The 15,810-nt window shown below is 49.9% G+C and overlaps 1 protein-coding gene across 3 annotated transcripts in view; it reads left to right on the top strand.

Moving 5' to 3' along the window:
* Positions 1–15,810, top strand: part of PTPRU (protein tyrosine phosphatase, receptor type U) — a 205,984-nt gene that overhangs the window by 104,219 nt on the left and 85,955 nt on the right. For all 3 annotated transcript variants that reach the window (XM_019547652.1, XM_019547654.1, XM_019547651.1), the window contains exons 11-13: positions 1,930–2,203; positions 5,815–5,851; positions 10,946–11,084. In XM_019547652.1, coding sequence (XP_019403197.1) covers positions 1,930–2,203; positions 5,815–5,851; positions 10,946–11,084 — 450 coding nt within the window. The remainder of the gene's footprint in view (positions 1–1,929; positions 2,204–5,814; positions 5,852–10,945; positions 11,085–15,810) is intronic.

The following is a 15,810-nucleotide window of genomic DNA, read 5'->3' as shown; positions in this document are numbered from 1 at the left end:
GCTTTGTGCACAGCTTTGGCTTTGAGATCCTGAGTTCATTCAAAATAGGAGAGGCTACAAACCCCAAGAGAAGAGCTCTCTGCCCCCCCCACCAACGTCCTGCCTCGGGTGCAGCTGTGGAATGAGCAGCAGGTGTATAAAGCGCCGTTCCCATTTCCACCAGCAACATTGCCTGACCCTTCTCTGTGCCTTGGTCTCCCCATCGGCAAAAGGGGGAAGAAGTGTCAGTCACGTCAAGAACATTGGGTTCTTCAGAAAATGCCAGAGTTATAATTATTTCTCTGCATCCCACTAGCCTCTGTTTTCTCTTAACAGAATCAGCTGCTCCTCAGTGAGATGCTCACTGATACTGTTGTGATTATTTTTATTCCAGTAGCGACTTGAGGCCTCAGCCCAGGTCGGGAGTGCTGCACGGGCAGAGCTTCCTGAGGAGCTCCCAAAGGGCAGGAGTGGAGACGGTATGCAGGCTTCCCTGCGGTCTTGGGCAGTGCAGGCAGGTGCTCTGACTCCCAGACTACCACCTTGGCCGTTAGATTACAGCGCTCTTCTGATTCACAGTGGCATTGGAGTGATGCAGGACAGCGCACGGTGACAGTTGTGTGAGAAGCGTCAATCTGAGCCACCACAGATGCGCTCTCAAGATCTTGGAGCTACTTTCAGAGCCAAAACACTCTTCTCACTTCCCTGCATCTGCCTGTGCTGTCACCAATGCTGAATATATCTGAGCAGAAGAAACCAATAACCTGGACCCTGGTTGCTCATCAGGTCCTAAGGTTGAGCTCAGGCAGTGGCATACAGTTATTATAACATACAGCTGTTTGCAGTGACACACACTCAATAGGGAAAAGACTGGATCTGATTCAGCGTTATTAGAGAAACAACTTTAATAGAACTGGTGACTTAATGTGTCTGGGTACAGAAGATCTGCCCGCAAGACTTGCGGGCCCCTAAACAACTCATCTTCATATGGTGCTGTTACTGATGGAGGCTGAGTAATAGAAGGATGTAGGAAGTAATAAACACTGCCTGAGATGGCAGGTTTAATTATATCCAGAACATATTCTTCCCTGTAGAGGAGCCATCCTGATTTAAAGGCATTTAGCAGGCCAGGAAGCTGCTTTTCAGCACAACATGCTTTTGTGGGGTTGGAAAGATGTCTACCTGGATTTTCACACGGTCCCTTCAGTAGAGCAAACAGGCACTGTTTCTAAGTTTTTCTAAAACTAGGTAGAGTCTAAACTCACCACGTTGCTCTTCTGGTTTATTAACAAAATCAGTAAGATAGCAGAGAGATCAGTCATAACCTGCTCCTATGACTCATCCTGCGGGACTTCTGTCCTCTCTCCTAAGAAAACTTAGATGCTAGGAGGGTGACCAGCCACTTGCATGAAAGAATGAGCTGAAACCATTTAGCCTTTTGCTGTCAGGATCTGCAATAGGTTGGTCGTGAGGTTTGTGGAGTACGGTGGAGAATGCTGGCAAGGGGTCCCAGGCTTATTTGAGGATAGAGACTTGCTGCCAGCATGTTGCAGCCCCAGGATTTGAGTAATTTAAATAAATTAGCATGTGTTTTGCATGCATTAAGTGATTGTCCTCTCACCTTCTCAGTTAGGTGTATAGAAATTGCCGATTGATAAAATGCACTAGCAGCAAAAAGCTGCTATTAGCCAGCGTTATCTCTGGTCTGGACTTACAGGGAGAGTGTGTCTTCAGGAAGTGCATAGTAGGCACAAACTGCCTTCTTCCCTCCAGCCATGGTGATGCAAGGGTTTGGGATTGTGGGAGCAGGGGTGGGATGGTGTCTGGGTCATCAGGTTTGAGAGAACTTTGTGGCTGGGGAGAGTTTGTTCTTCATTTTACAGCCAATAAATATCCCTGTAGTTTCCCATCCTTTTTTTTCTTGTCTCTGTCTCCTTGTCATGCACTCAGCACATACCAGGTCATTGTGGAGGAAGACAGGCCAAAGAAGATCAAGAGGGAGTTGAGCGGGCAGGAGTGCTTCCCAGTCCCACTGACGTATGACGATGCCATGTCCCGGGGCTCTGTGCATTACTTTGGGGCTGAGCTGCCTCCCAGCAGCCTCACCGAAGCCAAACCTTTCACTGTTGGGGACAACCAGACGTACAGTGGGTACTGGAATCCACCGCTGGAGCCCAAGAAGGCTTATCTTATCTACTTCCAGGCCACAAGTAACCTGAAAGGGGTGAGTAGCTGATGGCTGGGACCAGTGGCATGGTGTCTCTAAGCAGCCAGAAGAGTAGGACATTCATTTGATGGGTAATGGGATCTGGTGTGCGTCCTGTCCAGGGGAATGCATGGGGAATGGGAGACATCGCAGGTCAGAATTTTAAGAGTCATTTTCAGAATCTGTGCTCCCCAGCTGCAGTCCCAAACACCGCATCTGTTCGCTCTTAGGGAAGGTAGCATGCGTGTCAAAATACTCATGCAACAGAAAACCGAGGAGGCTTGCTTGATGGTTCTGTTTCCCATAACCAGCCTGAGCCAGTCTCAGCAGTCTCCATGTATTGCACTGTTTTTTTCATACTGTGTTTATTAGGTGGCTTGTCATCTCTGTGCCTGATCTTACTGTTATTGCGGTTGCTGAAAGTTTTGCTATTGGCTTCAGGGGAGTTGGGTTCAGTCCCGATATAGATACATCTATGTATTAACCTTACTACCAGAGCTGGAGGGCAGGAAAATGTCAGATCTTTCCCCCCAGATCTCAGTTCTGCCATCTGATCCCCACAGACGACCTTTAGCCTTAAGTAGGATGGCACTGATGTGAAAGAGCAAACACACTGTCATATAGAGATGGGCATCAGGGAGCTGATTTGGAGTCCAGGCATGTTGGTTATTGGGGTTCAGATTGTCCAAGCTAAGAGGGGGGGCTGAGGTGTCCAGATCATGATGGCACCTTTGAGAAGCCCACCCTGCAATGCCACATGTCAGTGCAGTGTAGGTATAACTCTACTGGCTGTGTGCATGTGAGAGCTTTGCTGCATGTTTCCTTCCAACTTGCTTCCCAATGTGGGAGTTGCACTTCAGGACTCCAGCATCATGTGATAACACTGCAAACACAGCTACTCCCTGGGAGAGGATGAGAGAATGAACCCCACATGACAGTGGTTAGTACGTCACTTGACACAGGAGTGGAAGCTGCTGAGACATGAGAGGGATCAGGATGATTTCAGAGCACATGAAGAAAAGCATCAGGTTGCTTGTAAACCCCGTTCTAATGCAGGAATCACATCAGTCACTTGGAACGGGGAGCGCAGACAAAAGGCAATATTGCCCTCCTAAGCTGTTGGCAAGTCTGAATTTGTATTTTGGTTGCTGTCAGTATTTTGTGAGTCAGTCACTTGATCGGACTAAAATTTTAAAAAGATGACATGGTTTGCTTCATAACTTCTACCAAAGCCTGGCAGGTTGTTCAGACAGGAGCTGCGTTCCCTGAAGTCCACTATGCTTCATCGCATTGGCTGGATGGCAGCTTCCTGCAGGAAGATGAACTGTTATTTGGGCTTCTATTGATAGCCCTTAAAAAAAAATAAGTAGCTAAAGCCAGGCCCTCCCTGCCACCTTGGGTAGCTCCTTGCTGCCCAAACAGCCCCACGTTAGACCTGAGTGAATGAGAAGTGGGAGCCTCCCTCTATTTGTGGTTTTGTGCTATTTGCCATGCCTGTGCAACCAAATGGCTTTCCATGAGTTACCCAGTTAGGTTTCTGGAGGGAAATCTCAGCAGGATAAGAAAATGCTTCTGTGCCAGTGTACAGCGAGGGGAGCAGAAAGAATTGCCCTGTATTTATTGATGCAGAGTTGACCAGGAGATCTTCGCTGAGTGATGCTGCCTGCCTGGGGCTCCATGGTAGGTATGGCATCTCATTGGGTCCCCTCATCTCCCAACACAGGGAGACAGGATTCCCCAGGAGGTGTTTGTGGGTGGGAAGAGGCAGGCATAGAAGCAAGAATCCCTGCTCTGCTGGTCTTTCCGGATATATACAACGAAGCATTTACCCCTGGGGCCTTCTCTAAGCTCCCTTCTCCCCAGTGGTCACCAAGGTTCTCCTTGCAGGTCTTTCTCTGACGCTTTCCAAGATGCATACAGCTGGCTTCGCTTTGACTTCATTGCAGAAGCAAATAAGCTCCGACTGACCCAGAGTTCTGTTCCCCATCTTGGCTAATTTCCTTCAAAAAGATGGTGGGAAGGACTGGAGCTCCCTCAAGAGATCCTTGTCATCTTCACGTGCTCTAGTAGCTCCCATCCTATCTACCAGGGTATGAACTGTCAAGCCTGAAGGGACAGGCTCCAGTAGCAGCCATAGCAAGTGTCTCTCTCATCTAATACTGGCTGTGAGCAGGCAGATAACTGGCGTGGTGCGCACAAAGCTGCTGTCTAGTTGAAGTATGGATGATGGCTGACAGCCTCCTTCCTTGTGGGAAGGTGCCAGCAGTCAAAGCTGTCCTTCCAAGGATTTGTTCACACCTTGTTAGGTTGTTGTTAGGGCTGTGACAGGCAGACTCTTCTCTCTGGTTCTCTTGAGTCCCACTCAGTCATGAGTGATGGTGGTCACCATCTCCTGGTCTGTCTACAAGTAGGTAGTGGTGTAAGCCCAGCTACTGACTGACGCCATGAAGATCCAGCATCACAGCTCGGGGTTTGTTTGTCCTTCTCACCATAGGGCCCATGAGGCACATTAATAGGACAGTGTGGGTGAAGCATGCTCTTCCTCTGCCTGTGAGGGGTATGTTATGTGGGTAAATTTGATTCTCATCTGATACAACTCCATGGACATAGGTGAAACTATGCTGATCCTCCCCAGCTGAAAACCCAGCCAGTACCTGCAAAGCCTGTCGGGCTCGTGCCTTTTGTCTGCACACAACTCTTGATAAATTAGAGGCATTTCAATAAAGAGCAAAGGAAATGATCAGCTTTTCTCTGATACAGTTTTGGAGGAAAGACCAAAGCATCCCTCTAATCTGACATCACCTGCACATAGTGACGGTTGAGGCTGGCTGAGCAGTTGCTATAGGTGGTAGATGGAGTGGGGGCAGGGGCAGGCTAGCACTTTCCCCTAGTTACGAATTTGAGAAACTTTCAGGATTTTTTCATGCCATTTTAATTTTTCTTGACAGAAATTGGAATATTAAAAATTTTGAAATATTTAGGCCTGGACCCCCAAGTCCAGCTGAAAGACCAAACTGGAGCTCCTCATGAGGTATCATGGCAGCATATAAGAATTTCAGAATTGCCATCAGAGAGAAATCTTTGTGAAAAATGAAGCTTAATTCAAATACCATAGAAAACGTTTGTCCAGCCCTGCTGTCCAAAGCCTGGTACATGGTTATCCTCTTTGCCCTGTTGCTTTTGGAGCCAGGCCTGGGTAATTCCTTCCTATTGACAGCAGTCAGAAACCTAAATGACAGGTCACTTAAATCAGAGGGGGATGTGTTTCTTCCTGGGTCCCTTCTAGTCCATCCCTGGGGCTCATCACAGGGGTTTTTGTGCTCCAGAGCTGTCTGCAGCTCAGTTTATAGGCCTTTGTTGAACTCTGAACTGAGACCCAGCCAGTGCTTGGTTTAGGGCAGGCTGATGGATGGACAGTTCAGTACTGATCATTGTAGTCCATCAGGGCTGTCCCCTTGGCTCCGGACAGAGATCAGTCAGAAGAACAAACATGGTTCATGTAGAACATTACCCCGGGTACAAATTTTCAGTAAACTGACCAAATTTTGTTCTAGCTTCCCCACCGAGAAGCATCCAGTGATGCCTCTCTTGCATCCTGGTTGAATCTCCAATCTTTTTTCTCTCTGCAGGAAACCAGGCTGAACTGTGTCCGGATTGCTCGCAAAGGTAAGATCCTAGCTGGGCCTCCCACTGCTCTGGGTGTAGCTCTTTGCTCCACTGAGGCTGGGCCTACGCGGCCTGGGTTGTCATTCTAGGGGGTCTCCTGAGATCTGGGTCGTACTTTGTCATTTGCTATTACAGGATGGCTGTTGAAGGCTGGCATTTGTACGCACACCGTTTCATCATGTTGCACTTGAATTCCAGGCTGTGAAGAAGGGTTCATTGTTGCCAGGTTGCTCTTGCTTCTGACAGTATTTTAATTTGAAGGTCGTTATTATGGTAACCCTCAGAAGCCTTGTCAAGCTCAGGGCTCTGTTCGGGTAGATTCTGCACATATACCCAGTGAGAGGCAGCTCCAGCCTCAAAGACCTTCCAATCTCAGCAGATGAGAAGAAGTAGGATGAAGGAAGGACAGTTTTATCCCCATTTTATAGGTCAGGAGCTGAAAGATTAAGTTAGGCACCAGAAGTGACATATAGTCTATCTCAGAGGAAGGAGTTGACCTCTGACCTCCTGGGTTCCTGCCCAGTGCCCTATTCACAAGCCTGTTTGTTTTGGACTAAGACTCGCATAAAGGAATTATGTGGATCCTTTGAGGGGAAAAAAACAGGCGGGGAGGAAGGCACGTTGAATTTTAGACCTTGTCAGCATCCCTTTAATGCATCAAATACTGCAATTGATCTCGGCTGGTATAAACCGTAGACATGCTTGGCATTTATATAGTCCAGGAGTGAGATTAGCCAGGGTAATTGTGTGGCTGGCAGTCCTGGGGGGCCCCTCTGGCAAGTGAAATTGGTTGAGGTGGGGAGAGTTGTATTTCAGCCTTTCTCTTTTGCTCCAGGAATTTCAACAAGTAACTAAATGGTTTGGACTTTCAGGGGGATTGAACTTTTGTGGCCTTGTGTATTTAATAAAATTCCTCGTGCTTGACTAATATATTTAGCTCCCTATTGGACCCAGGGAAGGGGAAAAAAATGTAATAAAGTGACTTAAACTCCTGGCTCAGTGGGAAATGAAAAATGGGCATAAATGTGTGTGCAGCTACTGCAGAATATTAAAAAAGGACAAAAGGGATTTATAAACCAGCTAGTGTTGGAATTATGCATAGATAGGCTAAAAGCCAGGCATCCACTGGCACTGTCTTGGGGGTTAGCTCTGAGCTGGGATACCTGGGCCTGGCACTTTATGCATCGGCTATCACACCAGAGCCATGCTTACTTTCTTGAACAAGACAGTAACCCCAGTGATATTGCCCAGTCAGAGTGCACCAGTGGGACATGGGGGCATGGCAGGATCGGAGGATGCTGGATTGTGCTACAGACTTAGAGAAGGACACAACTCTTTTGTGCCACGGAGCAGTGTGCAGCCTGAGGGCGAGTAGACAGGTGGTGGGGGGAGGGAGCTGCTCATCTCCAAGACCCTTGCTGAGTTTGTATCTTCAGTGGGGCTGTCCTGGCATGAACAGGGTGGGAGTATGGGGGTAGCTCACCAGTTAGCAGCCTGAGTAGCACTGGCAGGGTTTAATGGCTGGGACCTGCAAGTGTTCAGAATAGGAGGGGAAGGAATTAGTGGCTGGGTAAGGGATAAGCACTGGCTCCTGGGGTAAGAGAGGTACCTAGCTTGAGTCTGGGGAGCATCACCTCTGGTAGTTGGGGGCAGTTGCAGCATGTATTAGTTGGGCACAGGGATTAATCGGCTCCCACAATTAGATTTTAGTCTTTGCAGAAGACTTCTTCCCCATTTTGTGGCTTAATTCTATGTTTGAATTGATTAAACCACCCTTGGAAGAAACATTATAAATGAGAGTTGATTTACAGGCAGACTTTTAACCGCATCCTGAGGCTGGGCACTATTCCTCTGTCTCCCCTTTGGATGCCTGCTTTGTACAGGTTTATTAATAATCCTCATTATCATTATAACACTATTTATAAAGCACCCTCTGCCCCTGCCAAGGCACTGCATGAAAATGCAATCATTCTGATAAAAAGCAAGAGTTAAACCATCATTAGTTGCACAGTAGGCAAACCAGAATGGGAGAGCCCTGGAAGTGGGGGGCATGTGTATGGGGGGAGGTGTGGGAAACACGATATGTATGTAATGGTGTGCATACAGTGTGTGCAGGGTGGAAGTGGGTATGGGTGTGGGGAAGAAGGATGTGTACATACAGTGTGTATGCAGGGAGGAAATGGGTGTGAATGTGGTGTGTGTATATGCATGTGTGCATTTGTGCGTGAGGGTATTTATGTGTTTGGGTAGGATTGTCTGTGTGTGTAGGGGCGCAGTGGTTCATGTACTGTTCTTTGAGAGCGAGGAGGAACAGGCTAGTGTTGATGGCAGCATGACGATTCCCTTTTGGATAGATACCTCTGCTGTCCTCTTCTGCATCTTTTTTATGGCTTATAAATGCTGCTTTATGCCTGGGAGGGAGGCCATCTCTGCAAAGAGATGCACAGTGCAGTGCTTCAGGGAGCAGTGCTCCTGTTAATTACTCTTTACTGCCTTCACACAACAATGGAACAGATGGGCGCAATGGAGGAAGGGGGAGAGGGGGGCTGCATGCGCCTCTTACCTGTATTTACCAACCATCCTGGCAGGGCCAATTTCTTGGCCTGCTAACTTTAATAGTATCTCTTTAAGTCACACAAACAAGGTGAAAAGAGGAGGGAAGCCAGGCCAGACTAGGTCAGACTGCTGTCTCATGACCAAGACGTCCCCCATCTGCATCAGAGTGAAGGCAGCAGCAAGAGTCTTAATCCTGCACAATCATCATCATCTCTCTGTGGCTTTAAAGGTAGTGTAGAGCAGGCTGCAGGGCTAACGTGCTGGCTTGCCCACCATAATGAGGGCCTGTGGAGTCAGACCTCAAGGGAGCTGAGGCAGAGAAGGGAAGGTTAATCAGAAGAGAGAGCACCTTTCAGCACCCAGCATGCAGGGAGGTCACCTGCATTGGAGAGGACAGGGAAATGCAAAAGAAATTCCCTTAGAGATTTGCTTGACTTGTCCATTTTACCTATCCTCGCAGTGCATCTGCCCAGCCCTTCCACAGAGCCCTTTCAGCTCAGTTGCCCTCTGATCTGGGTATCCATCCACCCAGCTCACTGACTAATTTAGGTGTGTCCAGCCTGTGGCATACATGCCATTAGTGGCACAGGCAGCCTCTGTGCGTGGCATGCAGCAGATCAGTAGGGAGCAAAATGCAGAGTAGCAGCCCAGGCAGATTGGCTTGCCAAGCAGGTTGGCCCATGATGACCTAGATCCTCCACCAACCCTGTCCACCTTGTCCTTTCACAGAACCAGTCCACTCAGGCCACCCGCCAAAACTTCTCGTCCATCCAACTGTCCACATGCCCTACCTGTCCATTTAGTTTGTGTTCCCTTTCTGGAGTGCCGCAGCCCTGGGGTGTGCCTGGCAGTGCACTGGCCATGCCTCTGCTATCTCTGTTTCCTTCAGCAAATGCCTGAGAGTGAATTTCCTCAGCATGGGCACGGGCTCTCTCAGAGAACAACTTCAGCGATGCACACGCAAGTGCTGACTCAGTGCAAACTCATGACTCGCACACTTGTGAACTTCTGCCCGACGTGCCTCTCTTCTCCTTCTGTTTGCGAGTTTAAATAATTCGATGTGACCCTCCCCCAGGCTGATGCAGTGCCATTGAAAGGACCTCACGCTCAGCTGACCGGATTGGGAGGGATCTGTAGAGGAGATGGGGATGGGGTGAGCGGAAAGGAGACAGAGCTGCAGCTCGTTTCTGACCGCCTTTGGCTGGATGAGAAGTTTGATGGGGTTGTTCTTTTGTTTGATTGTTTGTTTGGATCAGAACATTAAGCAGCCTCATTTATGTGGGGATTAGATTGGATTGTTTGCTAGAACATTAAACAGGTGTCGAACCCATTTGTGCAAGGACATTTCTTTCCTGGGTGTCAAGCAGGCTGCTTGCTGCTGGCTGGGGAGAACATGCACTTTGCCACGGGTATGCCTCCTGCTGTGGCCTAGCTGATTAAAGACTCTTCAGGGTACTGCAAGCAAGACCTGTGCCTGCCTCGAGGGGTGGTGGCTGGAGTCATTCACTCCTACTTCTAGATGCACAAGGCACTCAGCCCCACTGCTTTGAAATCCCAGAAGGAGAGTTCAGCTCTGAAGGCAACAGGAAACTAATTGCAACAATTTCTGAATGTGTGTGTGCGTGCGCGAATATAAATTCTCTGCTCCAGTGGTTCTTAAGTAGGGTGCTGCAGCACCCGGATGTGCCTTGTTGTGCTTCCAGGGGTGCTACAGGGTGCTATGCGATCTTAGCACTGTTAGGCATGCAAGCATGATTTGCAAGATGAGCCTAAAGATTTCACACAGGAATCCATAGCAGTAGAAGCATTCTGACCTGCTGTGATCTTTCTGAATTCTCTGCAATAGAAGAATTACAACATTACTTTTTGCTAGTCAGAAATCCAAATGAAAACTAAGAGCTGGCATTTGAGTCTAAAAAGGGTGAGAATCGCTGTCCTACTCCGACCACTCTGCTGGAGTTGAGTGTGACCCTTAATACTTGTGCGTGACTGCAGATGTCTGTGAGGGTTTGTTTGGTATGTGCACATTACCTATGCCTGCAAGGGAGCTTTAGTGTGTGTGCGTGTGTGTGCGTGTGTGTGCGTGTGTGTGCGTGTGTGTGTGTGTGTGTGTATGCACTACACAGGTATACATGTGTATATGTAGAGGTGAGAGTGCGTTGTTTGTGTCCACTTGGGATTTTTCTTGCATGTCTGTTCCTGTGAGCTGGTGTGTTTATACGTGTCCATGCTCTCTGCATGCTTGTAGGGGAGCTTTTGCTGTGTGGGATACATTTTGCATGTCTGTGGGGAGCTTTTTGCACATGCATGTGTTCCTGTAGAGCACGTTCACGTGTCTGTGCCTCTTGAGTGTGGGATTTGCCTTGGCCAGTTGTGTTTAAGCTTGACGAGCGCAGCCTGCCTGGCACTGGTTCCTTGACAAGTGCTTCTCCAGGCAAGTGTGCATGTCTGGGAAAAGGATCTGCCAAGCCAGCTGCAAAGAAACTAGGTCAGAGCTGAATTTTTGACCCCGCTTTTCTGTACTTTTTCCCCTTGCAGCTGCCTGCAAAGAGAGCAAACGTCCCCTGGAGGTGTCCCAGCACTCGGAGGAGATGGGCCTGATCCTGGGTATCTGTGCTGGAGGGCTGGTTGTCTTAATTATTCTCCTTGGCGCTATCATTGTCGTCATTCGGAAAGGGTAAGGAAACCTCTGTCTGTCTCCTCATCCCTCTGTGAGCTTTGCAGCTGGCAGCTCCCTTGCTTCTTGGCATTTGGCCCTTTCCACTCCTCTGAGCTCTGCTCTTTCTTTTGAGGGGGGATTTCAGTGCCTAGAAAGTGGTGCGTTGTTGTTGACAGGATCTCAGAGAGCTAGGGAAGGGGGCATGAAGGAGTTGCAAAAATCCCACCCCCCGGCTCAGCTGTAACCCATGCCTGAAGTTGCTTCCTTGACTCTATCCACCCTGCCTCCACTCCTTTTGCTCTGCTGATGCCCCTCATCCTGACCTCCTGCTATTGCATTCCTGCTCCAGACAGCTTGCCAGGTACCTCAGTTCTGTCCTGCGTTCTGTTATTGCCGTCTTTCCCTCGGATCTGCCAACACACGCCGCATCTGACCCCCTGCTTCCAGTCCAGTCTTGTTCCTCTCTTGAGCAAATTATGCCAAATTGTAACTTGCTGGTTTCCTTTGGCCAGCAGGGCTGTGATTCAAACAGTCTCAGTGCCCTGCTCGGTCTGTATCTGCCGCTCTGGTAAGATTTCACAGTGACATCAGGGCTTGGACAGCTGGTTAGACGCCTGCATAAAACCACTGCTGCCTTTGAGGAGGCAGAGAGATGGTTTAGATCAGTGAAGAGAAGGCGAGGCCAAGGTGAGAATGGCAAACATCCATTATTTGAGGCTAACGTAAGTCCTTGGGGTTCCCAGCAGAGGGGCTCCTATCTCCCCTGCTGGCTGAAAGTCTGTGTTGCAAGTCTCAGGAGTTTTAAAAAAAAAAAAAAAAAAATCCAGTGATACCCAGATAAATTCAGGAGAGTTGCTTCCAGCCACAGAGCGGGGGCAGGAGCCATATGCCAGGGCTGGGGTCCTGGCCCTGCAGTATAGCACTGCTGCCTCCCATGCAGAGCAGGGAGCACGCAGGGGATGAGACGGGCTTGGTGCTGTGGGTGCTGCTCCAGGCAGTCCCATCTCACACCTCCCTTTCTTCACTAACCCTGTCAGGTTGCAGAACCGGCAGACCCATTCCATTTGTGCCTGGTGTGGTAGCATTAAGCTGGCACACTGCAGAGCCTACCTACCCCCATGCCCTCGTTAGCATCATTCCTGCAGCACATGGTGCCACGGCGACAGCACTGACCTTCTGTGCCTTCTCCTGCTGTCCATTCCCTGGCCGGCTGCCTGGAAGATGCCCGCTGCTAGCAGCTCCTTTGCCGGAGAGGTGACGTTCCGTAAAGGGCAGAGGAGTCAGGCCCGTCCAGGCAACCCACTAACTAATGAAATATGCATGAAATGTTTGGTGACAGGCACTGGCCTCCCGCCCCTCCAGCCCCTGAACTGCGGTGTCAGGGAGGCTGCGAGATCCACACAGCTGCTGCCCATGGAAAAGAGCAGCCTGCCCTGTGACGGCAATGGCAGCTCCATGCGGCTCTTCTTTGCAACTGAGTTGGTTGCGATCAGTGCTGGAGAAGCTCTGTCTGTTGCCTCAGTGCAGGCAGCTCACACCAGGCTCTGCTGTTCCTGCCTGTCTCACATTTTGCGGAGACCTGATGATTTCATTTAAGATATGGAGCAAGCAGGAATAGTTGGTTTCCTTTTCTTCCCCTCAAAGGGCACTGCATGTCAGAAGCTCCTTGCTGCAGATGCTTCTGCTCTAACCTATGCTTCTGCTCAGGGCTGGGCCCTGGGGAGCCTGAGATAGAGGCAGCAGTCCCTGACAGGAGAGCTGATGGAATGACAGGCTTCTTCCTGTCCCCAAGCTGGAGATAAAGCTAGGCACTGGGCATCTCCGCCTGCCTTTCACATTCAGCTGGTACATAGAAAAGGGCTGGAGGCTAAGGCCTTGTCTCCATTGGGGATCTGAGCTTGTGTCAGCCTCTAGCAGAGCTGCTCCAGCTGCAGACCACAGGAGCAGGCAAGCAAAGCAGCTTTTTGCAGGGGAGAAGCATAAGCTGCTCTGATTTTAAATTACAGCTTTGCCTTATCTGCATGGGGAAGCTATGCCAGCAGGAGGCTTCTGGTATTCCCTGGGAGTGGGTCGAAGGCATACACAGGCATGCCTGTGCCTTGTGCAGGCTGCTGCAGCCCCTTCAGCAGTTGGTGCCCACCAAAGGCACGCTCCAGGCTCTACTGGCATAGCTCTGTAACAGCACCGCGCAGAGTTGCCGGACACACCTGGCTGCGAACGTGGTGAATTTCCTGTGGTGGCTGCTGTCTGCCAGCAGAAAAAGCCTGGGACAGGTAAGGCGCAAGAGCATGTGTGCATGTATGTGCATACAGTGCCCTGTAGAGATAGTTTCAGGTACTGAAGTTGTATAGCAGAGTGTTCTGCTAAGCTAAGCTGCCTGGCTGAGAAAAAGGGTACTTTTTTTGTATGTGACACCTCCCCGCCACCTGAATATGACATGCAGCCTATTTTTGGAAGGCCTTAAGAAGGGGGGAAAAAAGCTTATCTTGAGGTACAGATGAATAATTGAGATCTGGGGTCTCTGGGGTTGGGGACTGCACAGGAACAGGGCCTGGTCTGGCACTGGCGCTCGTGCTGCATGCTCAGTCTGGGGTCCTGTGCAGGCTCTGAAGTTGTATACAGAGTCTGACTCGGTGCACGGCCCCAGCGCTAGCTGTCATGGACTTGGTATGCTGAGTCTGCCCAGGCATGTGGCTCTGCAGCCAGTGTGTGGGATAGAGCCTGGCATGCTGGGTTGGACCTGGCACTCCTGCTGAGGACTAGCCCCATGTGCCAGCTCAATCCAGCATGCATTTGGGGAGAGGAACTCCCCATGGGCCCAGAAATTTGGTGGTGGGGTGAGGAGGACATGAAGCCGGTACTAATTACCATGTCTCCCAGAGTGTAATGCTGCCTGTGCTCCGTGCCCCCTATCCCTTGCTGCCACATGTCCAGACCCCTGGGGAGCCCTTTTTCTCACATGGAATGCACACCCCAATTTTCCCCAGCTGGTTTTGCAGGGAAAGTTGCTGGTTATGTGAGAAAATCCAGTGTATTACCCAGCCCGAGTACTGCACTAACACGATTATGCTGCTTCCAGTTCTAGCCAAGGTGTCTGCACTGGACTGCACTGCATTGTGTCACGTAGACATACTGATATGTGGGCACAGCATGCCACAGCTCGCAGAGGCGGCAGAATGGTAGTGTTGGACTAAGGGACTCTGAGGTTTTTTCAGGGTGAACTATTAATATGGTTACTCGGTGATGGTTGCACAAAGCACTCAAAGGTCCAGGTAGGATATCTGCCACCCCCTGTTAGTGCCCACCCCAAGTAGTTTCCAGAGGATTTTCACTCAGCTGTGAACGGGACACCAGGTTGTCTGAAAGCAGCATCAGACTGTCATGACCTGTAGCACTTTTCTCTGATGCTGGGACTGAGGTTCCTTGTCTGCATGGATCTGCCCATGGGATGAGACTTAAACCAGACAGACTACAGAAATGATCATTTCAGCCTGAGAGGGGTCTCTGTTGAGTGACCACAGCCTCATGGGTGCTGAGCACAGGATGGAGAGCATAGGAGGCCCTGGTCTACATCAGAGAGGCCACACGCTTGCTGCATTCATCCCTGTGTATCTAATAGGTTAGGTGTCGTGGTAACAGGAGATCCCTTGTGGCTCTGGCAGTTGCCTTTTCATCAGCTCAGGGGAAAAGGGGTCACAAGTCATGTTCCCTGAAGAGGAAGGACCAGATATGCTTGGCTTCCAGAATCTCACATCTCCTGCTTGACGACCGCTGCTAAAGAGCTAAAATTGAGCCCCACTAGAAGGTAAAGAGGCAGGACTACAAAAGGGATGCTGGGAGACTCGTACACTAGCCTGACATGTAAAGGGAGCTACCCTATTTGGTCACGCCTAGGGTGTTTATACACGTGCTTTGGGAGGGGTGGGGGGGGGTGGGACTTTAATTAGCACAGCTGCAAGAGCTGCAGTAATTAAAAGTTCCCGGAGCGTCATATGTATTAGCGTCCCCGCGCTGAAAAAAGGCGGTGGGGTGCTTTGACCTAAAGCTCATTGGACCAGCTTTAGTTTAAAGCACCCCACCACCATTTTTAAGCACAGGGATGCTGATGCATGTGACGCTGGAGGCTGCTGGAGCGCAGCAATTTCCACACTCCAGCAGACTCTCTGGAATTACAGTTGCATTGGAGCAGGCTTCCTGCGTCTGCATAGGAGCCCCTAGTGTTCCCCGCTTCCTAGGTCAATGCAATGTAGTTCCCAGTAGCAGTGGTTCCCGACTTTTTTAGGGAAAGAACTCAGCTGGATTGGTCAGCAATCTCTGATTCCCTTGCCGTGAATACAGGACCCAGTGCTTCACCCAGCACCAGGTGTTGGGACGTCTGTCACTTAGGCTTTGCTTCCAGAGTGGAATTTTCCACTTTTTGAATGTAGCTTGTCAATAAGCAACGAAGGAGCAGATGCTGCTCCCAGCAGGTTCTTTGTATTGGCAACATTTTTCATTTACACCAAGTAGGGAGTGGGACTGCAGAAAGGATGGTATGTGCCAATGCCTGTGCACAGACCACTGGGGGAGGTGAGGGAAAGACGCTGACCAGCTAACCAGGCAGGGTGCGGACAAGGTTTCTGTGAGTGTTCTGGCTCTCCCTAAATAACAATAGAAAAAGCAAGGGACATCATTGTGCACGTAATGGGCATGTCAGCCAGCCTGATCCAGGAAGAACATGTCTATGCTAGTCCCCATCAGGAGC

Source organism: Crocodylus porosus, unplaced genomic scaffold, assembly GCF_001723895.1.
Source record: "Crocodylus porosus isolate Cpor-Errol unplaced genomic scaffold, CroPor_comp1, whole genome shotgun sequence".
In the NCBI taxonomy this organism is placed as follows: Eukaryota; Metazoa; Chordata; order Crocodylia; family Crocodylidae; genus Crocodylus; species Crocodylus porosus.
This window is presented reverse-complemented; position numbering and strand designations above follow the sequence as displayed.